The sequence below is a fragment of the Lytechinus variegatus genome, chromosome 15 (assembly GCF_018143015.1).
Source record: "Lytechinus variegatus isolate NC3 chromosome 15, Lvar_3.0, whole genome shotgun sequence".
NCBI lineage: Eukaryota > Metazoa > Echinodermata > Echinoidea > Temnopleuroida > Toxopneustidae > Lytechinus > Lytechinus variegatus.
The window spans coordinates 24,346,702-24,369,009 of NC_054754.1; the positions used below are offsets into that span (position 1 = coordinate 24,346,702).

At 37.5% G+C, this 22,308-nt stretch overlaps 1 protein-coding gene across 2 annotated transcripts; it reads left to right on the plus strand.

Moving 5' to 3' along the window:
* The first annotated feature begins 3,979 nt into the window (after positions 1 to 3,979).
* Positions 3,980 to 21,563, plus strand: LOC121428974 (RAB6-interacting golgin-like). Of its 2 annotated transcripts, XM_041625869.1 has the most exons (7): positions 3,980 to 4,092; positions 11,931 to 12,031; positions 12,552 to 12,634; positions 13,666 to 13,982; positions 15,236 to 15,337; positions 15,799 to 15,939; positions 19,137 to 21,563. In XM_041625869.1, the coding sequence occupies exons 2-7, from the start codon at positions 11,947 to 11,949 to the stop codon at positions 19,735 to 19,737; spliced, it is 1,329 nt and encodes a 442-aa protein (XP_041481803.1). In that variant the 5' UTR covers positions 3,980 to 4,092; positions 11,931 to 11,946; the 3' UTR covers positions 19,738 to 21,563. The 2 variants fall into 2 exon arrangements, with proteins under 2 accessions (XP_041481803.1, XP_041481804.1); XM_041625870.1 differs by lacking the exons at positions 3,980 to 4,092; positions 11,931 to 12,031; positions 12,552 to 12,634 and adding an exon at positions 13,271 to 13,305.
* The last annotated feature ends 745 nt before the right edge of the window (positions 21,564 to 22,308 follow it).

A 22,308-nucleotide genomic window follows, 5' to 3' on the forward strand; every position in this document is an offset into this window, starting at 1 on the left:
AGTTTCGCTTATTTTTCACAAAACAGTTATATGCACAACTCATTGATGAGAATGAGAGAGTCGACGATGTCACTCATTCACTAGTTCTTTTGTTTTTAAAACTGCTTTGAATTATACAAAATTTCAATTTTCATCGATGTGACTATACGGACCCTATTGGTTGAACCACAAATTGTTAAAACAATGGTAATTCCATATGTTCTGGGAGAAATAAAACTTTGTTTCTCATGACAAAGGGGAGAAAATTGAAATATTTCAAATAATAAATACAAAATAAATAGTGAGTAGGTGATATCAAGAGTCTCCTCCTTTGCAGGATGTACATATCTGTTTTGGGAAATTAAGCGAAAATTTAAAATGTCATAACTTTCTTATTTTACATGTACTTGTACTCTAACAGAAATTCTATGTTATCATCGGTTCTTGCTAAAATAAAAAAAAACATTTAGCACTTTAAATAGTAGAAATCATAATAAGGGCCACTGTTGTATTAGCATTAACCCGAATAATGAAAGTGAAATTCAACGGATCTTACCAATATGGAATACTATTACGAACATTATGATAAGAAAAGATTATGGAATTTGGTTAGTATGGAACTGAAAAAAGAGGGAAATTTGATAAAAGGGAATAAAGAGGAGAGAATAGCATAAAGACGGAGTGTTTTCGATCTTTTCACTCTAAAACGCCCCTATTATTCAATTGAGAAAAAAAAACATACCCAACACTCTAAAAAAAATATTGGGTAAAATATTTTTACCATCACGAGGGTATGTGTCCAACCAATTTCGGGCAGTATTTTACCCAATGCGGGAATCATATTGCCCAGTAAGGTTCAATTCAATTAAATTCTTTTATTTCATTTCCATTCAAAACATAATACAAAGTAATATAAAGCAATACAAATCAAGTACAATGCAATAATGGTGTGGGCACCAGGAGGAGGAGAGGGGGGGGGGGCATGGGTTGCATTTTGTCTCCGTCAGGATGCAGTAGGATGTAGGATGCATGTAGGATGCAGTGGCGTACCGTGGGTCACGGCATTGGGGGGGGGGGCACCAGCAAAAATTTCGGGTCACTTAGGGAGCGCGCAAAGCGCTCTCAGTTGTCAGGTATACTGACCTAATAGAGATGTTTTAAGGACATGCAGTGCCATCAAACGAATATGTATCTCACTGATTGAATAATGCGAGTGCGAAGCGCGAGATGAAAATTTTTGATATTGAGGGCTAAAAATTGACATTATAAGCAAATAATCATGATACTTAACCGTCTCGTTAAACAAACAATGCGAGCGCGAAGCGCGAGCTAAATTTTTGTATATACTGACCCTAAACAAGGAAATTTTAAGGTTTATATTTTAGAATCCATTAAGAGTATAAATATCTCACCATAGTCATCTAATGCTAGTGCCATCCTTTGCTGATTTTGTTAGAATTACATCTAAACACAGTCATGAAGCACCTTTTGTAGTCATGTAATCATGATTTTCATACTTATCTTACTAATCAAATACTGCAAGCGCAAAAGCGCGAGCTGAACATTTAGGAAATATAGACCTGAAGAGGGGCATTCTAAGGGTTGTTTGTATGAATTCTCTAAGACCCTACGTATTTGACTAACCAAATGATGCGAGCGCGAAGCGCGAGCTGAAATTTTTGTATATATTGACCCCAAAACATGGATATTTTAAGGACTATAGTTACGAATCCATTAAGTCAGAGTATATATATCTCACCATAGTCATCTAATGCGAGTGCCAAGCGCTTGCTGATTTTGTTAGAATTACATCTAAGCACATGGAGCACTTTTTGAAGTCATTGTAATCATGATTATCATACGCATCTCACTAATGAAATACTGCGAGCGCGAAGAACGAGCTAAAATTCTAGGAAATTCAGACATGAAGAGGGGCATTCCAAGGCTTGTTTGTAGGAATTCACTAAGACCCCACGTATTTCACTAACCAAATGATGCGAGCGCGAAGCGCGAGCTAAATTTTTTTGATATTCAGATCAGAAAAATTGACATTTTAAGGACTGATTTTAGGAGTTCATGAAGAGCAGAAATATCACCAATCCACTATTGCGAACGTTAGCACGGACAGGAAATGTTTCATATTAAGACCTTAAAATAGGGCAATAACTTTCAGTAGTCATGAAAAAGAAGAATATGTCACTAAAAATAATAATAACTCTAATTGCGAGGAAATATATTATTTTGTTGTATATTGATTTGAAAACGGGAGGCTTTAGTACAGCAGTTTTATATGTCTCGTTAAAAAGTCTATGCGAGCACCAGGAACAATGAAGACACAATTAAGTAAATAATGTTTCATTAAGTTGTGAAAATGCTTCTTATGTTATATAACATAATATAACACTATGATAAACTACAATTTCTTCTTTCCCCCACTACGTTTCTCTTCCTTTTTCCCTCTTTTTCTCCTTTTCCTCGTTTTTTTTTTTTTTTTTTGGGGGGGGGGGGGCAGCCGATGGGGGGGCACATGCCCCCCCCCGTAGTTACGCCACTGGTAGGATGTTTATCTTGCCCTTTTCCTATTTTATTCATTTCCTTTGACTTGTGTTTTCTTCAGCTGTTTAACATTTCTGTTTCAGTTAATTTGCATTTCTTAATTTCAGCACTGCCCTTGCAGTCGAACTTAGGTTATATGAGTTAATGATATTCTATTGTAATTCATTCTAGTCTTTTGTCATCTTCATTCCTTCCCTATTCTCTCTTCAGGTGTTCCACTCATTACATCCACTGGCGGTGGAGCCAACACAATTAGGGGGGGGGTCCACCTTAAATTTTTGGATGGACACAGGTACAAAAATTGACAAGCAAAAAAAAACTTTAGGGGGGGCCACAAAAATTTTAGGGGGTCCACCTGAATTTAGGGTGGGGGGGACGCAGGAAACAAAATTGACAAGCGAAAAAAAAACAAAAAAATGTTATCAACAAAAAAAATGGGGGGGGGGGATAGGACCCCCCTCGCTTCCGTCGCCTATGATTTCATCCCTCAGTGACTCCGGCAGTGACTCCTTAGTTTCTATTTCCATTATTATATAATCACCCAGACATCCTTTATCATCTTCCTTACTAGTTTATCTCATTCATTTGGTTCTCACATTTTAGTTCGATCTTTCCATTATTGGTTGTTATTTCTAATTTAAATAAATTATGTAAATTGTATATCATTCTGAGTTTAGCTGAGGCAACATAGCCCAGGCCCAGAGATTAAAGCAGTGCGCTATTTCTTCGGGTTCTGTTCAATTCATTTGCGTCTCTTCATTTTCACAATTATTTCCCCTTTGGTTCGATGAGTGATGATCGAGTTTGCTGATTAGAACTTTATCAGTTCTTTTCCTGACCTTATAATTCTTACACCATATAATAGAACTATTTTGAGATAGAACTAAAGTGACTTCATGATCTGTATCATAACACCATAGAGATGAATACCCATGGGCGGAAATCCGTGGGGGGGGGGGGGACGTGTCCCCCTACTCAAAATAGTAGGGGGATCGACAAAATCAAATTAATGTCCCCCCTATTATTTGTGGTCTTTTATGATGTTAAGAAATACAGTACATCATTCAAAATCGAAATAAAACATGTATTTTGGGACGAGATGACCTTACTTTTGAGATGATAACCTTTTTTTTGCTTATCAAATTAATTTTCGTCGATAATTTCCAGCCCCTTGTCCCCCCTACCTTTTGGGAGAGATTTCCGCCCTTGATAACACCTAAAACAGGGGCCCGTTGCAGAAAGAGTTGCAATCAATCGCAACTCTAAAAATCTTCATTTTCAACCAATCAACAGCGCGCATCTGGGACTTGCGATTGATTTTTGGGCTTGCGTTTAAACGCAACTCTTTCTGCAACGGGCCCCACTTCAATCTTGCCCACCCCTCCCTCCCCCTACCCTTAACCTTTGACCGCCCGGTACAAAGTTAGCTCATGAATATTCACTAGCTGCCCAAGACTGACAAGAGCCCGATAGCGATGAGGACACGTCAACAATTCGAAATATTTGTCAACAAATTTAATCAATTTGTTTTTAGAGTGAAATGTTGAGAAGGAAGTTGTAAGTATTTAATAAATCACTCAAAAATGGCTAGTCAAGTCGAAGCTTGGATAATGCATTTTTAATGTATTTAGTATTTTTCCAAACAAACTTCGGCATATTTTGCTGCCGACAGGGTTACTGTAGTCCCACGTTATGTTTCTTACGTTGGATCACTGCCAAGGAGATGAAAGTAGACGATCGACGAACAGGGGCCGATTGCACGAAAGGGTCTTTCGTGTCGCCCATCTTTTATGATGCGCCATGTGAAACGCATTTTAAATAAATCATCTGCAAACATATTTCATTCGTCCGTTGAAATAAACGAAATATTTGTTTATAAAATGATGTGATATAAATTATAGGTATCATTCACTCTAGGCGACACCGCAATACTTACCCGTGTTAAGAAACTGGGACTCCACTCACGCGCATTTGGGCCGCCCTAGCTTAGAACTAAGCTTTCTTTCCGTAAAAAAAAATTATTCTTATGATTAAATAAATATTAATTAATACATGAATACTGTTAAATCGGTACTCACCGGTTCTCTTCTTGAATTTTCTGCCAATTTCCCACGCTGCTGGCTGCAATTCCGCGGTAAATTTCGTCGCCATAGAGAGCTGTTCATGCAACGTTATTTATAAATGGAGCGCCCTTTACGAGAGTTGTTAATGCCGCGGAGAAATCGTTAGGCATTTTGGCCTGTGTTCAAGGCGTAGCTGTTCTATTTTTTTTTATAAAATTATGTGTGAGATCGAAATCTCAGCGAGTAAACACTCTTCCAATATGGAAGAGTGTATACTCGCTGTGATATGATCCCGATAGGGAGGCGCAACACCCCCACCCACATGGGCGCAAACCCCAGGGCCGGGGGACATGTCCCCTCACCCAAAATAGTAGGGGGCACATTATGAAATGTCCCCCTACTATTTTTGGTCATGTCGTTCAAATTTGAAATGTATTTTGGAAGAGACGATCTTACTTTTGGCATGCCCCCTTTTTTTTGCTTGTTTGCTTGTCAAATTTCTTTTGGTCAAGATGACCTTCTTTAGAGGGTGATAAACCTTCTTTTTTTGTTTGTTTTTTGCTTGTCAAATTTTCCAGCCCCTGGTCCCCCTACCTTTGGGGAGAGATTTCCGCCCTTGCAAGTAGACATATACTCTTGATATTGTTTGCGAATCTGCACGGGCGTCGATCGAGGGCTGGGGATGAGGAAAAGCGGTGAGACGAGAAAAAAAAATAGAACTTAGAAGGGGAAAGGCGACAGAAAAAAAGTGAACGAAAGAAAAATTAATGGAAAATAAAAGGGAAGAGTAAATAGGGAGAAATGTGATGGGTAAAATAAATTATGGGAAAAGAGGACAGAAAAAAAGTGAACGAAAGAAAAATTAATGGAAAATAAAAGGGAGGAGAAAATAGGAGAAATGTGATGGGTAAACAAAATTATGGGGAAAGATTAATTCTGGACGCACTATTCATGTTTTATCATGAAAAGGATAAGTTATTTATCCGCGAGCAGACACTTTTTGATATTGTGATCTGAAACTGGATAATGATTTAAATAGAGAACAATCTGCGTATCTGAATTAACGTGTGTTTTAGATTTCGACCTAGAATTTGGGTATTCTAAGTAACTTTCTTATCATGAAAATCAATAAAGAGAGCGCAAAGCGCGAGCTAAAAATATATGATATAACAAAGGGTGAATTTAAGCTCTGTAATGCAAACACTTTGTGGGAAAATTGTGAATTGTGATGGATCACAGTTAAAAAAGAGCTGATGTATTTTATTTTTATTACTTTGAGTTTTTACATAGGACCGGAACATGCTATGAGGGCATTATGTCATCATATGAAATTGATGACCATCTTCCTATTTCTCTCGCATGGGAGCGCGAAATGTGTTAATTTTATGGCCTGAAAACTGGACATTTAAAGCACTTTGTAATTATGCATAAGAGGCATTATATATCTATCAATGCGAGCAGAAATCGCGAGTCGAAGTTTTTGATAAACTGTCATCAAATTAGTTTGATTTAGAATTAATATTGGGATATACATAACCGACTAATCCAAATGCTATAGCGTGCGGCGCTAGCTGATACGTTTTAACAATCTGACCTGAATAGGGAACTTTTTGAGAACTTTATGGAATACAGGAAAATAATACGTACCTGAAAATTCAAATTTTGCGAGCGCGCAGCGCAAGCAGAAAATGATAATGTTCAGATGATATCACAGACATTTTTACAGAGCACTTTTTAAAAATCAATTTGTAAATGAAACAAAATAATGAAAGTTCAATTTCCCAGCTGAAATATGTTTTGTATAATGACTTCAAAGTTTGATTTTTCAAGCTCCATATTGAGCAAGATATGCAAATACCCTAAAAGACAATAAGGCGCGAAGCGCGAGCGAAAATTTTTTATCCTAACAAATAGATTTAAAAAAAAATTATTTTCAGAGTCTTCCCCTAATGTTATTTCATTTAATCATGTTCCTCCTCTTATGTTTGCCTTTCTTCTTTTTTCCTCTCTTTTCCCTTCCTTTTCTTTTTTCCTTTCTTTTTTTTTCTTTTTTTGCTCCGCCAATAGGGGGGCCCGGGCCCCTCGGCCCCCCTGGATCCGCCTATGTTAGCGGTTGTAGGTATAAATCGCGCTCTAACGCTCTAAAACTGTGTTCTTTATCAAAAAGCTGTCTTTCATATTCATTTTGTTCGCAAAAGAATATAAAGTTAATTTCAATCATTGTATATAGTTATCCTGTTTATGATAAAAATACTTAGAAATTGGGTTAGGTTAGGGTTATCAAATTATCAGGGCAGAAAATATATATTTTTTTCTCATTTTGCGCGTCGAGCTGGCACTATTTGATCTGTGTTATTATGTTTTTGATGACATTCATTGTATTCACAACAATAATTATTAAACATTGCGCACGCGCCGTGCGCCGCATGAATTATGTAGATCAGGTGAATAACTTACCGCTACACACGAGCAGTTGCTCTATATATTCTATGTAATATAATATATAGAGCAACTGCCCATTTTTAATGGTCCATAATACACCCACTTTCTTCTTTTTTTGGAACGAGTATGAATTTATCTACTGATATACTGAATGTACAATAAAAGTCATTATCATGTATTTCTTGGCATTTCATTTACTTTTTTTACCATAATTATATCACACAGCTGTTCGCATAGGCCTACGCCGTCACAAATAACAAAACAAAATCTCACTTTTTTTCTTTTTTGGTGGGGGATAGATTTTCCATACGCATACGTACAATTTTTCAAATTATTTTTTTCTGCTATTTTCATAATAAACTTTAAATGATTTCGCCTTTGCACTATTATTTTTTTAAAGACAAAATAACATCATCATCATATCATCGTCACCAACTTCATTCTCATCTTTATCACCACTACCACCATCATTATTATCATCATCATCATCATCATCACCGCCACCATCACCACCACTATCATCTTCACCAAGATAAATCCTGCTTTTTTTCCTTCCTATTTTCCTCTTTTTAGAGGGCACACCACCACGCCCCCTTACTGGATATCCGCCTCTAACGTTTGTTGTTGTATATAAGTTGGCGGATGCCTCATGAAATGAAATAATATAAAATAAGGAAAGGGAAACTAATTAGAAAAAGGACTGAGGAGAAGAAAAAAGAAAGCCAAACAAACAAGAAAAAACAATATCAAAATTTTGTTGTAAAGTCTTCTACGTCAGTTTAATAATTATGTTTTCAATGAAATGAGAACATAAAAAAATGAAACAAGTAAGATGGGCTATACATCGTAGCAAAGAAATAGAGGGAAGCTCCGAGACAATAAAAAGGGTGAGAAAAAGAAAAGACTTTGAAATACTCACAACACGAGCATAATAAAAAAAATTGGAATAAGCAAGGACAAGTAGCTGAGGGACACCCCCCCCCCTCTCTCTAGTTATTTATGTATCAAACTCGCATACACAAGAATTTCTTACTAATCAAAATATTGCGAGCAAAAAGCACGAGCTGACATTTTTTTAAATATTCAAAACTGATAGAGAGACACATTTTAAACAATTCATGAATCATAATAATTATACAACTAGCTTACCAATCGAATCATTCGATTGCGACAAATGATCTGAGAATTAATGCTTTTAGGAATTCATTAAATTAAAGCAAAGTATCTCAACATTAAAATAATTAAGGCGGGCGCAAGGTATCAGCTACTACACCGATAATTTTTTTTTTGACATTTGAAGTATTTTCGGTAATCATGAAAAAGATCGGATATTTCATGAAAGCTCAAATCCCGAAGAGCGGAATATTTTTATTAATTGACTTTTTAAAAAAATGTTCTAAGCCCCATTTAATATTTGATTATAAGTCGATGCATTAAAAGCTGAAAAAATAAAGTATTTTGTGTTCCTCTATCATAATTGTCTTTCTCTTTAACCCTGGTTCTTTTTTTCTGGGGGGAAGCATTTTGGTTAAAAAAAGAGAAAAAAGATAATTGCTGGCTTGTGGACGCCCGGTGTGGACGGTGGTAGGGACACCCCCCCCCCCCGTAGTTACGCCAATATGGGACCAAATGATCCTAAATGTCCGAGGCGAAACTTGTGCAATCAAACGTTATTTCTGAATAAATTAAAGCTTGCGCTGTTCAACTTCAATCTCTTTCAGCTAAATTTGCGATGAACGCTGCGTTATGAAATATATAATTATCAACATCTGGCGAAAAGAATAACCGACCGATCACCTGACGAGAACGCGTATACGTGATCTGCATATCAGGTCCGATCGAGAGTCAGAAGTGAAGGACAACTGCCAAGAAAATCAGGAAAAAGTCGTCAAAATGTAAGTTCCCCTTCATTTCTTTCAATTTTTTGTTACTTATTGAAGCATTAATGTATCATTAAAGCAAAATTTCAACAAAAGCCTCAAATTTAGCTAGTACTTTTGTTGAAATTACAATAAATTTAGATCCACATAAATCTCTAACCCAATATTAGCACTGATGTCGCCTATGAGGTCCATACATGTAATGTTTGGACCTCATTGGTACTAGGAGTGGGTATCATTAATTGTACTATAATTAAAATTTGATTTAAAACTAAAGCAAGCTAACGAATCTTATTCTTATCATAAATTTCAGAAACACCCCCGCTTATAGCGTATCATAAAAGATGGGCGACACGAAAGACGGTCCTTGGAAAGACCCTTTCGTGTAATCGGCCCCAGAACTTTAGTAGGCCTAGACTTTAGTTAGGTACCGGTATCAGACGGCTTCTACTTTTTTCTAGAGATTAAAATCATTTACTGACGTAAGGTTACTCTCAATAAAGCCAGGTATTCGTATATATTCCTGTAAATAAAGTCTTGCTACTTCAGAAAAAAGTACTGAGAATAATATGCAATATGTCCTATAGAGCTCATACGGATGAATTGTTTCGTCAGAACTCAGAAACGTATCCTTAAAATCAATGACCTGTACCGCTTGCAACTATTCCAATTCATGTATCAGCTAGATAGAAATAGTGTAGGCCTACCTAATGTCCTACAAAAGAAATTTATGAGAAACAATAGTTTACATTCATATAATACGAGACAATCAAATGACTATCACTTACCTAAAAGTAAAACAGTATTTTCTAGCAAAACTGTATTTTTCACATGACCAAAACTCTGGAATTCTCTGGACAGAGAAATGAAAGAGACAGCTAATTATAAATAAATTACTCATCAAAAAATTTCTACTGAATTCTTATTGATTCAATCAAATATTTGTGAACTTCATACTTATCCACGGTAGTACTGATTATTTTTTGAAGTCAATATTTAATTTTGTATATAGTGTAAATACATTTGTGTTACAGTGTTTATATCTATATAATTTTATAGAATTTTGCTGATTATTTTAATCTATTTGTGTTTTGATAGGGGGTCTACATTTTACAAGCTCTGCTTTTTAGTACATGTAGGCCCCTCCTCCACTTTTTTTTCATTTCATTGCTACGTTTCAATCCTGCATATGTTATGCATTTTTTCATTGTAAACATGATTACGAAATGTACTTTGATGATTGTGGAATATGAACATATCAATAAAAATTCATTATTCATGTGCATGTATGCCGCCAAAACCTGAAACTTTCGCCCCCGAGATTTCCACTTTCGTTTTAAAAGATCTAGCCTTAAATCATGTCGGCCTATACATGGGACAAAACTTCATTTCCGACATTTCTGCGCCATCATAACAACGAGAGTGTAGAAATGTCGGGAATGAAGTTTTATCCCATGTACATGATTTAGGGCTAGATCTTTTAGAAGGAAAGTAGAAATCTCGCGGGCGAAAGTTTCAGGTTTTGGCGGCCTACACGCACGTGAATATATACGAATACCTGGCTTCATTGAGAGTAACCTTACGTCAGTAAATGATTTTTACTCTCTAGAAGCCGCCTGGCTAGGTACCGACCGGTACTAGTTGCAGCAAACTATTTCATGAGAAAGTCTTTCAATTCAAGATTTATTGTTGTCACCATATTCTAGATCTGGTACTTAATGTAAACTTATCTTTTTAAAATCATGAAATTTTAGCTCAAAACCAATAGTTCTATTTGACACAGAACAATTATGGGGTGATTATGAATTTGCGCACATTTTAGAAATTATCGTGAAGTTGATTTTCAATCAAAAATTTATCAGAGTTCACAAAAAATTGATAAAAATCATATATACCAAACAGAAGGCAAGATCCGAAAGTCAAATTAAATTGGCAGAATTATAAAGTTGACCAAGAGTTTCGCCGGTATCATGATCTCAAAAGTTCCATGATTGTTTTGCAAAGCTTTCGAAAATAAATCAAGCAGACAAAGGTAAAATAATTATATAAGATAGAGGTTAAAATGTCATTAATTTGGTTGGTATAACATTTTACTTATACTTGTTTGGATACCTCTGCTTGCAAACTGGCGATTTCTTGAAGCTTGACGAGAAGTTCAGATTTTCTCGGATCGGACGGAAAAGATAACAAAATGCCAATGTTTTGCTAATATTTCCACAAATTGAGACCTTACCTTCAAGAAAATTACCAAACTAAGTAATTTTGGGTCACATTTTCTGTTAGTGATATAAGTTCTTCAAGATTTTGATTCGATATTGGGATATTCGACCGTGCGCAATATTAGGTAACACACGAATTAAGGTCACACCACCATAGAGTCTAACTATAAATATACAAACATTGTACTTAGGACCGTAAGTTAGGTGGTAATTTTATTGGGGTCTATACATACCCGGCGGTGTATGAAATGGTCTTGCGAGTGGGATGGGGTGGCTTATGAATGGAATTTTTGTTATTCGATTCAGAGTATTTAACTGAAAATTAGGTCTGAAAAGGGGGTCATCAGAGCGGCATGTCCCTGTACCACCAATATATGTGAGTGCCCCCCCCCCCACACGTACCAGTATGAAGTATAAAAGGGGGACGGGGGGAGACTTAAAGTTTCAACTGGTCATGGATTTCATGTTCCACAAAATTTTAAGTTGATATTGTTTTTTGTTTTCTAAATGTACAAAAATTCTCATTAAAATTGAAGAAAAGTATCAATATGATTCTTTTTGCAAAAAGGCCTAATAGCAGCAGGTGCAGCCAGTCATTTTATTTTCATATTTGATTTAAATTTAAATACAAAGAAAAAAATTGTGCCTCATATCTATGTAGGCCTACTTATTCAGTTTTGATCTACACATGCATGATTATGAGATTTTGATGTGAAATGTTAAAAGAGCCACATTTTGTGGCTCTTTTCAGAAATGACTGATATTGTTATAGTCATTTTTTTTTTCTGCAGTTGAATTTAAATAAAGATGGCATGGACAGGATTTACAGATGAACAGCTAAATGCTTTAAAACAGCAAAATTCCAATGAGGGAGGAATGCCTGCCAGAGGTGGTACGTATAATCTCTCATTGAATTTCATCAAATAATTCTTTATTGTTAGATGTATAACAATCTTTAACTGTACATACTTCTTATCTTTGTCATTAGATGTGTTATTTTATTTTGTATTATTGATATTTTGAAAATAATTATTCATATTGATACTGCTTTAATAAAAGAATTTTATTTTTGTAGGTGCCATTGTGTTTTTCCTCATCCTGCTAATCTTTTGCATCTCCCTCATCATAATGTCTTATTTAATTCATTGTTATCAATGACTTTTTTTAGTAATGGACTAAGCAGTATAAATGCCACAGAACATGTGTGCATATTAATAAAAAAGATTGAAGTTGCTAAAGAATCTTGTATTAATGCACTGGTGATATTAGTATCCAAAACATTAAAAACAGGATAAGAAGTTACTTTTCAGGGACTTAAAAATCATAGCTAGGATAATGCTCTACCTAGTTTTCACTGCGTGGCCAGTTTAAAAGTGACAATCCTCTTTCAACTTCATTGTTTTTTCCTTCAGGTCGAGGTCAGCACAACCAGAGGGGCAGGGGAAGATCTGGAGTAATCAGGGGTAGAGGAAGACCAGGGCCATCCCAGGCTGTGGTAAGTTGAATAGCTGGGTCAAAGTAAACATTAATTAGAGGGGCGGGGTTGATCTGGAGTAATCAGGGGTAGAGGAAGACCAGGGCCATCCAGGCTGTGGTAAGTTTAATGGCTAGGTCAAAGTAAACATTAATTAGAGGGGCGGGGTTGATCTGGAGTAATCAGGGGTAGAGGAAGACCAGAGCCATCCCAGGCTGTGGTAAGTTTAATAGCTGGGTCAAAGTAAACATTAATTAGAGGGGCGGGGTTGATCTGGAGTAATCAGGGGTAGAGGAAGACCAGAGCCATCCCAGGCTATGGTAAGTTTAATAGCTGGGTCAAAGTAAACACAATTAGAGGGGTGGGGATGATCTGGTCCCCATCTTACAAAGATTACATTCGATCCAATCAGTCGTAACTCTATGGAAATCCATCAGTGTCATAATTATTTCTACACAAAATTTGCCAAATATTCTTTGGAAACAAAGAGAAGCACAGTGAATTTTCAAGAAAACAATGAATACATGAATATACATCAAAGTTAGACAACATTTTTGAATGAACACGCATTTGAGATATTGATGTTGTTGGCTTTCCATAGTTGTGGTTGATTGGATCCATCGCAACTCTTTGTAAGACAGGGCCCTGCACTAAGCAGGGGTAGAGGAAGACCAGGGCCATCCCAGGCTGTGGTAAGTTTTATAGCTGGGTCAAAGTAAACACAATTAGAGCAGCAGGGAGAGGTCTGGAGGAAGATATCTGGACAAAGTCAACCGGAAGTGACAATATTATTTGCTTTCCCTCAGGTCAAGGTCAGTTCAGTCAAATGGCAGGGGACGATCTGGTATGGAAAAATTCCTTGTATGTTGGAGGCTGGAGCACCTGATAAGGCTAGCCATGCTAAAGTGAGGGTTATAGTATACAGCATTTATAAACATATTGGTGCTAGCTATATAAATGTTGCATGTTGTTTACTGTTATAATCGTTATTATGTTAAAACATGATTTTCAGCCGTTGTTACCGGATAAAAACAATATCCCTTTTTTTGTAGAGCCAAACTCCTGTCAGTCCAGACCAAATGCTCTCCAGACCAAAGCCACAGGGTACCCGAGGGAAACCTGTCTCCTCTGCAGAGCACAGCGTCTGGAGTGAACTAAATGAGCCAACCCAAAGACGACCTCCTCCAGCGAGAAGGAAAGCCCCTCCCCCACCTCAAGACAAGGCTGAAGACAGACAGAATGATGCGCCAAGGGGTGAAGTGGTGGATCATAGACGGCTTGAGGATGACAGTAAGAAGGAGTTCATGGAATCTCCCAAGGAAGCGGAGGCGGAGAAGGTCAAGATTTTAGATGAAGAGGAAGGGCATGAGTAAGTATCGAAAAGGGAATTCTCTAAGGGTTTGCATTAAACCAAGATGATGAAGGTGATTGCCTAGTCCCACCTCAGCTTGCCTTTGTACCCTTGAAATTCTGCTATTACTAGCAGTGGTTCCAAGCATTTGAAAAAAAAATTCCTTTCCATCTGTGAGAGCATACTGTTAGGGCTGGATTGCCTCTGTAGAGGTCATTCATATATTAGTGACTTTAGTGAGTATTAATATTAGAGCTCTGCATATTGTACACTGATCTTGCTATATATGTATATTGTGACATAGCAATGGAAATTATTCTTAAATTTTGTTTCAAAATTACAGTGACTATTTGATCTGTAATGGGAAATGGGAGTGTTTTGAGGTAATCTAATTCTTTTCAAGGCACATATGTTTATTTATGAAAATTTATGAAAATGAAATAGTCTTTCTTTATTTTGTTATGTTTGTATGTTTTATTGAACAAATAAAAAATGTCATACTCAATATTTTAATACTGAATTATGACAATTCAAAAGAACATCATTCTGTTTTGTATATGAGCATAATCGTGCATTCTGTTCCAATAAAGCTTGTTATGATAACAGATATGTAATAACATTTTAAATCTGCCCAAATCGTTCAGTTTGTTAAGCTGATAACAAACTTGTAATAGATATTGTGCATTTGTTATTGTATCAAGTCTTTTAGGAACTGGACGTGCTCAGGATTTAAGCTGATGATTTTTTTTGTTGCTCTGGTTCGTTGCCTTTAAAGTGTGTACGAACCAGTAGCCTTAATATAGCCCCAGCTCAAGTCCTCAACTACTCGAATTTGGCCAGTTCATTACCCATAATGCAACATTCTAAGCAGTATAGTCTTGTAATATGTACACACTTGACTAATAACACACTAATTCAGTACTGAATATTCATATCAAAATAATTATATTACCAAATATCAAACAGGTGTTATGCCTCTCAAAATACATTGCTTTTTTATACACAAACACAATTCTAAGCTAATTCATTGGTGTATACTAATAGTTATCTCAAAAGATATGACTAGTTATGTTATGTATAACACACAGTCAATGAGAAACAATAGGCCTACACATTGTTGGTCCGCTTGCCCCCTCCCCCCCTCTTTAAAACTCTATTCTTGTTATCTGATCATGGAGATAGCATCATTTGGTATGTTTTTTCATATTGTAATCATGCACTCTTTGCTGTTTTACTGATAATTTGCTTTTGTGTTTTACTTAATCCTGCAGGAGAGAGATTTCTAAACTTGAGGAGTTCCAGAAGAAGCAAAAACAGATGGAGGAAGAGAATGCAAAGAAGAAAAACCTTTTGGCTAGAGCAATAGCAGACAGGTAAGTCTTTTTTTAAACTCCCATATGGTTCTGATAATACACTCATTATTTCTTTTGTATTTCCTACTCTAAAGTGAACATACTTAGGCTTTAATAAACATGAGATGTGGACATCATTATTGCAACGTATTATTCAATCAAGAGCTTCCTAATTTTTTCAAATCTACAAATAATTAAATATTTCATATTAAAAAAAAAATAGAAAGTGTGTGACACCTCTGCCATTTGTAAACAGACAAAGGATGTGCGTTTGACTGTGTTATGTAATTAAGCACAACAAAATATTGATAGCATTATCATTTTACACCCAAGTTTTGAGAAAATCTGTGTGCAGTCGAGACTCCATCTATGTAATATTTCCGATCTAAGTGGTAGTTTTGCCATGCTGGGATGTCTGGCATAAGGGACAGTTTGATAAACAAGCAATAGAATGAAATTCATTATTTTATTTACATTTCTAGAAAGAAGAAGACCCAGGCAGAAGCCAAGAGATTGTTGTATATTCAGAAGGAACTAGCGAAGATAGAATCATTACTAAGCAATGATGTTAGCATACTCCGAGACAAGATAGAGGAAGCAAGCAGAGATTTCAATGATGCTCAGTGAGTATGATAGGGAGGGGGGGGGTAGGAGGAGGGAAGGGGAGGAGAGATAGAGTCATTACTCAGCAATGATGTTAGCATACTCTGAGACAAGATAGAAGAAGCAAGCAGAGATTTCAACGATGCTCAGTGAGTATGGTAGGGAGGGGGGGGGGTAAGATGAGGGAAGGGGAGGGGATATTGAATAACCACTCAGCAATGATGTGAGCAAACTCCGAGACAAGATAGAGGAAGCAAGCAGAGATTTCAATGATGCTCAGTGAGTATGGTAGGGAGGGGTGGGGGAGGGGGAGGGGAGATAAAATCACTACTTAGCAATGATGTGAGCATACTCCGAGACAAGATAGAGGAAGCAAGCAGAGATTTCAACGATGCTCAGTGAGTATGGTAGGGAGGGGTGGGGGTAGGGGAGATAAAATCATTACTCAGCAATGATGTTAGCATACTCCAAGACAAGATAGAGGAAGCAAGCAGAGATTTCAATGACACTCAGTGAGTATGGTAGGGAGGGGTGAAGGGGGGGTAGGAAGAGGGGAGGGGAGGGGAGATAGAATCACTACTCAGCAATGATATGAGCATACTCCGAGACAAGATAGAGGAAGCAAGCAGAGATTTCAATGATGCTCAGTGAGTATGGTAGGGAGGGGTGGGGGGAGGGGAGATAAAATCACTACTTAGCAATGATGTGAGCATACTCCGAGACAAGATAGAGGAAGCAAGCAGAGATTTCAACGATGCTCAGTGAGTATGGTAGGGAGGGGTGGGGGTAGGGGAGATAAAATCACTACTCAGCAATGATATGAGCATACTCCAAGACAAGATAGAGGAAGCAAGCAGAGATTTCAATGACACTCAGTGAGTATGGTAGGGAGGGGTGAAGGGGGGTAGGAAGAGGGGAGGGGAGATAGAATCACTACTCAGCAATGATATGAGCATACTCCAAGACAAGATAGAGGTAGCAGGCAGAGATTTCAATGACACTCAGTGAGTATGGTAGGGAGGGGTGAAGGGGGGGGGGGTAGGAGGAGGGAAGGGGAGGGGAGATAGAATCACTACTCAGCAATGATATGAGCATACTCCAAGACAAGATAGAGGTAGCAGGCAGAGATTTCAATGATGCTCAGTGAGTATGGTAGGGAGGGGTGGGGGTAGGGGAGATAAAATCACTACTCAGCAATGATATGAGCATACTCCAAGACAAGATAGAGGTAGCAGGCAGAGATTTCAATGATTCTGTGAGAGTGATAGGGAGGGGTGAGGGGGGGGTAGGAGGAGGAGGAAATATTGAATCACGACTCGGCAATGATGTGAGCATACTCCGACACAAGATAGAGGAAGCAAGCAGAGATTTCAACGATGCTCAGTGAGTATGGTAGGGAGGGGGGGGGGGTAAGAGGAGGGAAGGGGAGGGGATATTGAATCACTACTCAGCAATGATGTGAGCATACTCTGAGACAAGATAGAGGAAGCAAGCAGAGATTTCAATGACACTCAGTGAGTATGGTAGGGAGGGGTGAAGGGGGGGGGGGTAGGAGGAGGGAAGGGGAGGGGAGATAGAATCACTACTCAGCAATGATATGAGCATACTCCAAGACAAGATAGAGGTAGCAGGCAGAGATTTCAATGATGCTCAGTGAGTATGGTAGGGAGGGGTGGGGGTAGGGGAGATAAAATCACTACTCAGCAATGATATGAGCATACTCCAAGACAAGATAGAGGTAGCAGGCAGAGATTTCAATGATTCTGTGAGAGTGATAGGGAGGGGTGAGGGGGGGGGTAGGAGGAGGAGGAAATATTGAATCACGACTCGGCAATGATGTGAGCATACTCCGACACAAGATAGAGGAAGCAAGCAGAGATTTCAACGATGCTCAGTGAGTATGGTAGGGAGGGGGGGGGGTAAGAGGAGGGAAGGGGAGGGGATATTGAATCACTACTCAGCAATGATGTGAGCATACTCTGAGACAAGATAGAGGAAGCAAGCAGAGATTTCAATGACACTCAGTGAGTATGGTAGGGAGGGGTGAAGGGGGGGGGGTAGGAGGAGGGAAGGGGAGGGGAGATAGAATCACTACTCAGCAATGATATGAGCATACTCCAAGACAAGATAGAGGTAGCAGGCAGAGATTTCAATGATGCTCAGTGAGTATGGTAGGGAGGGGTGGGGGTAGGGGAGATAAAATCACTACTCAGCAATGATATGAGCATACTCCAAGACAAGATAGAGGTAGCAGGCAGAGATTTCAATGATTCTGTGAGAGTGATAGGGAGGGGTGAGGAGGGGGTAGGAGGAGGAGGAAATATTGAATCACGACTCGGCAATGATGTGAGCATACTCCGACACAAGATAGAGGAAGCAAGCAGAGATTTCAATGATGCTCAGTGAGTATGGTAGGGAGGGGGGGGTAAGAGGAGGGAGGGGAGGGGATATTGAATCACTACTCAGCAATGATGTGAGAAAACTCCGAGACAAGATAGAGGAAGCAAGCAGAGATTTCAATGATGCTCAGTGAGTATGGTAGGGAGGGGGGGGTAGGAGGAGGGAAGGGGAGGAGATATTGAATCACGACTCAGCAATGATGTGAGCATACTCCAAGACAAGATAGAGGAAGCAAGCAGAGATTTCAATGATGCTCAGTGAGTATGGTAGGGAGGGGGGGGGGTAGGAGGAGGGAAGGGGAGGGGAGATAGAATCACTACTCAGCAATGATGTGAGCATACTCCAAGACAAGATAGAGGAAGCAAGCAGAGATTTCAATGATGCTCAGTGAGTATGGTAGGGAGGGTGGGGGGTAGGAGGAGGGAAGGGGAGGGGAGATAGAATCACTATTCAGCAATGATGTGAGCATACTCTGAGACAAGATAGAGGTAGCAAGCAGAGATTTCAATGATGCTTAGTGAGTATCTGAGGGAGGGGTTGGAAATGGCTAGGAGGGAAGGGGATGGATAATTCGTTCATTCAACATGTTCACAAAACATTATATTAATGATTTCTTTTGTTTACTTCCATGTTTGTCAATGGCTATATTGGTTGTTGAAATTTTGAACCAGCAAAAGCCAATCTCACAGTGTGTAGAAATGTTTGTAGTTAAGTGGATAAATGAAATGACAAATTTCATCAATTAAACCGGTTAACATGATTGAGAAACATGAAATGGACACTTTCCAAGGTTTTGTCTTGTATCCATGTTTTGCAGGCGTCGTTATCAAAAAGCCGAGGCAGAGTTCGTAGCAGCCAAGATCCATCTTCATAAAGCTTCTGAAATGAAGGAGGCCCTCACAGAACATCTATGCACCATTATCCACGAGAACGAACTCCGCAAAGCACGCAAGCTCGAAGAGCTTGTCAGCAAACTTGAAGTTGAAAATCTTGACGAGTTTGAGATTCCGGATGAAACGCCGCCTACCTCACCGGTTCCAATAACAGTCATTCACCAGCAAGAGGTTACTAATCACTCCTCAAAGGACAATGGAATAGCCCATATATCCAGCAATAACTCAGGGAGCATGTCCAATCAACTGGAACAATCCATCGTTTCTTCAGGAAGTTCCTCTGACAAACTTGATTCCCCAGCTGCACCTGACATCACGACTCATTCAAAAAGTGCTGAGCAAACTGATGAAAAGGCAAATGAAAATTCTGATAAATGTGAAGAGAAAATTGACAATGAAATCATTGTTTCAACAGTTTCTTGTGACCAAGGTGATAAAAATACAATGACTAAAATTGAAGGTGACTCGTCAAGTGACCAGCCAGAGGCAGAGCAGCATGTAGAGATTAGTGGAGATCAGACATGACCACTGCTAGTCTTAATCCAGCTAATCCACTTTGTATGTTACCTACAAGGGGACATTTTCATAAATGCTTTCATAAGATTAAGCATGACTTGGAATGATGTGATTGGAATATGAAGAGCCAGATTATGAGCCAAATGTTTTTTGTTGATTTTTAACAGACAGTCAAACCTGTGTTAGTGGCCCCCTGTCTATAGCAGCCACCTGCCTATAAAGTTTCACATTTTGTGTCACATTTATGTTTCTCACATAACTGTTTGTATTCAAATTGATTGAGCCTTCAGCTTAGTTCTTTTTTTTTATTCCAGTCATTCATGAAATTGCTTATTACTTTATGAACTCCTTCATGGAACACCCCAGGGGGCCATTTCATAAAGCTGTTCGTAAGTTCAGAGTGACTTTAAGTACGACTGGTGATCCTTTGTTGTGGTAAATGATGTCCATTGATGGTTATGTAGCATGTAAGAAAGGTTCACCAGTTGTTCTTAAAATCGCTCTCGACTTACAAACAGCTTTATGAATCATCCACCAGGTAGGGAGATATTAAAACATTTAACAGGGTGAATATCAATTTTGATAATACATTGAAGTACAGTCTATTATTTTTTTATTTTGGAGATAAATAATTGATTTTTAGGTTTTATATTACAGGAAAATCCTAATTTCGAAAACCATCAATGAGGTGAAAAACAATATTTATCTTAGATAATTAGACCTGTGGTCTTTGTGGAAAGCTTCCCCCTTTTTTTTTAGCTCATCATGTAATGTGAAACTACAGTTACGGCTGTGGCAGTGCCAAGATTTGGAGAGGGGGGGGGGGGATAAAGAGCAAACATGGAAAAGGATGCAGATGACAATTTTCTTTGATTGAGTTCCATTGATACATTGTATATATGTTCAATGGACGATTCTCAAAATATAGAGATAGGATTTAAACAGGATATCAATTTATAGATTAATTTGTATTCAAAATCAAAAGGATTTCCCGTAAAATTTGAGATATGACATTGTCTCCCCCCCCTGCAACCATATACATTATCATAAATATGAATGTGAAATTTAAGAGCATGAATGTTCAGAGTTATATTACATAGATTTTTTTAAAATATAGATGGGATTAACAAAAGTGCATTTGAATTTAGTTTGATAAGCTTTACATACAATCTGAGATTTATAACAACTCAAAGTGTTGGTACTTATATGTTGTACATAAGAAAGCAGATTTTTAAAAATACGATTATAGAATTTCTAATATTATGTACTCGTAGTATAGCAATACAGTATTATTTCATATAAATGAAAATGATTTGGTATTCAAATAGGTTTTCATGAATTTATTTTTGTAATATGACATCATTATAGCGTCCAAGTTTAATGTAGGCTGAAGTTTGATAAACATTATACTCCTTTGTTGCTCAAAATCTAGTTGATATATTTTTAGTTTAGTAAACCAAGGATTATTAATTTGTATGCATATAACAAAAGACTAAGGTATTTTGAATGGGAACGAAAACGCAATAAGAATTTTACACCTTTACATATGAGAGTAATATTTCAATGAGTTTGAAATCTTGAATTATCATCTAAATCATGGATTCTAGATTATGATTCAGTTCTACAGTAAGTGGTTGTTGTGCCTACACATTTTGTGTGTCTATTATGACACCTATTATGTTCTGTTACTACGAAGGTATTGTGGTAGCCATGTCTCATTCTTAAAGATGAGAAATTCTTGATGAAAATTACATCAACACCCAAGTGTACTATTTAGAATAATGAGAGGTGCATTCACTTTGATCTTGATTAAGGTGATTATGCTGAACTGTGTCTCAGAGTAATCCTGCAAAGTGCCCCTTCGTTTCTTTTCCTTCCAATTTAACAAAACAATTGGGGATACTGATAATGTGCTGTGAAAGACACTGACACTTGCCAACTTCAATGAATTTTTTTATTTTTATTGGATGAGAAGCTTCGTTATTTTACTGACCGTCAGTGAAAGGGACATTATCAATGAATACGGTCATCATGAAACATTGCTCTGTTATCTTTTTCCCATGTTGAATATTTTGGGTTGTTATGTGAATCTGTTTGGCCTGGGAAGAATTTGACATAAGAGCAATAATTTACACATGTTTTGGCCATAATTTCATTTTGATAATCGTTCCCACTTTGTCAATTATGTGCTAATGAGATTGACAATTATTCATTTTGACTTTTCCCAGTATAAAATATAGTTGATTCAACCCATGTTCTATAAGCCATATGTGTTAGGTTAAGTGACGAATCCCAGTTACATTATGGCTTATAAGTTCTAGCTTTACATTTGAAATATTAATTTTACTTAAAATGTGCCAAATCTCTTTAATGATGGCAGTACAGGATTTTCAAAACAACAATGCTTCTTTTTTGTGTGTGGATTAATTTCCAGTGATTCACACTAAACATAGCTATTCCATATTTTCTTACAGATTAAACAGAAAATAAATGATTTTTCGAGACAAATAAATTTTCAAAGAAATATCCTTGGAAAAGATTTGATTGAATATCAGAAACTGCAAAAATACTCTACATTTG

What these genes read in the sequence shown, in the direction of transcription:
- LOC121428974 (XM_041625869.1), top strand. Translation starts at nt 11,947, where the DNA reads ATGGCATGGACAGGATTTACAGATGAACAGCTAAATGCTTTAAAACAG. An exon ending in GATGAAGAGGAAGGGCATGA is followed by an intron (nt 13,983 to 15,235) that starts GTAAGTATCGAA and finishes TTAATCCTGCAG; the next exon opens with GAGAGAGATTTCTAAACTTG. An exon ending in GCTAGAGCAATAGCAGACAG is followed by an intron (nt 15,338 to 15,798) that starts GTAAGTCTTTTT and finishes TTACATTTCTAG; the next exon opens with AAAGAAGAAGACCCAGGCAG.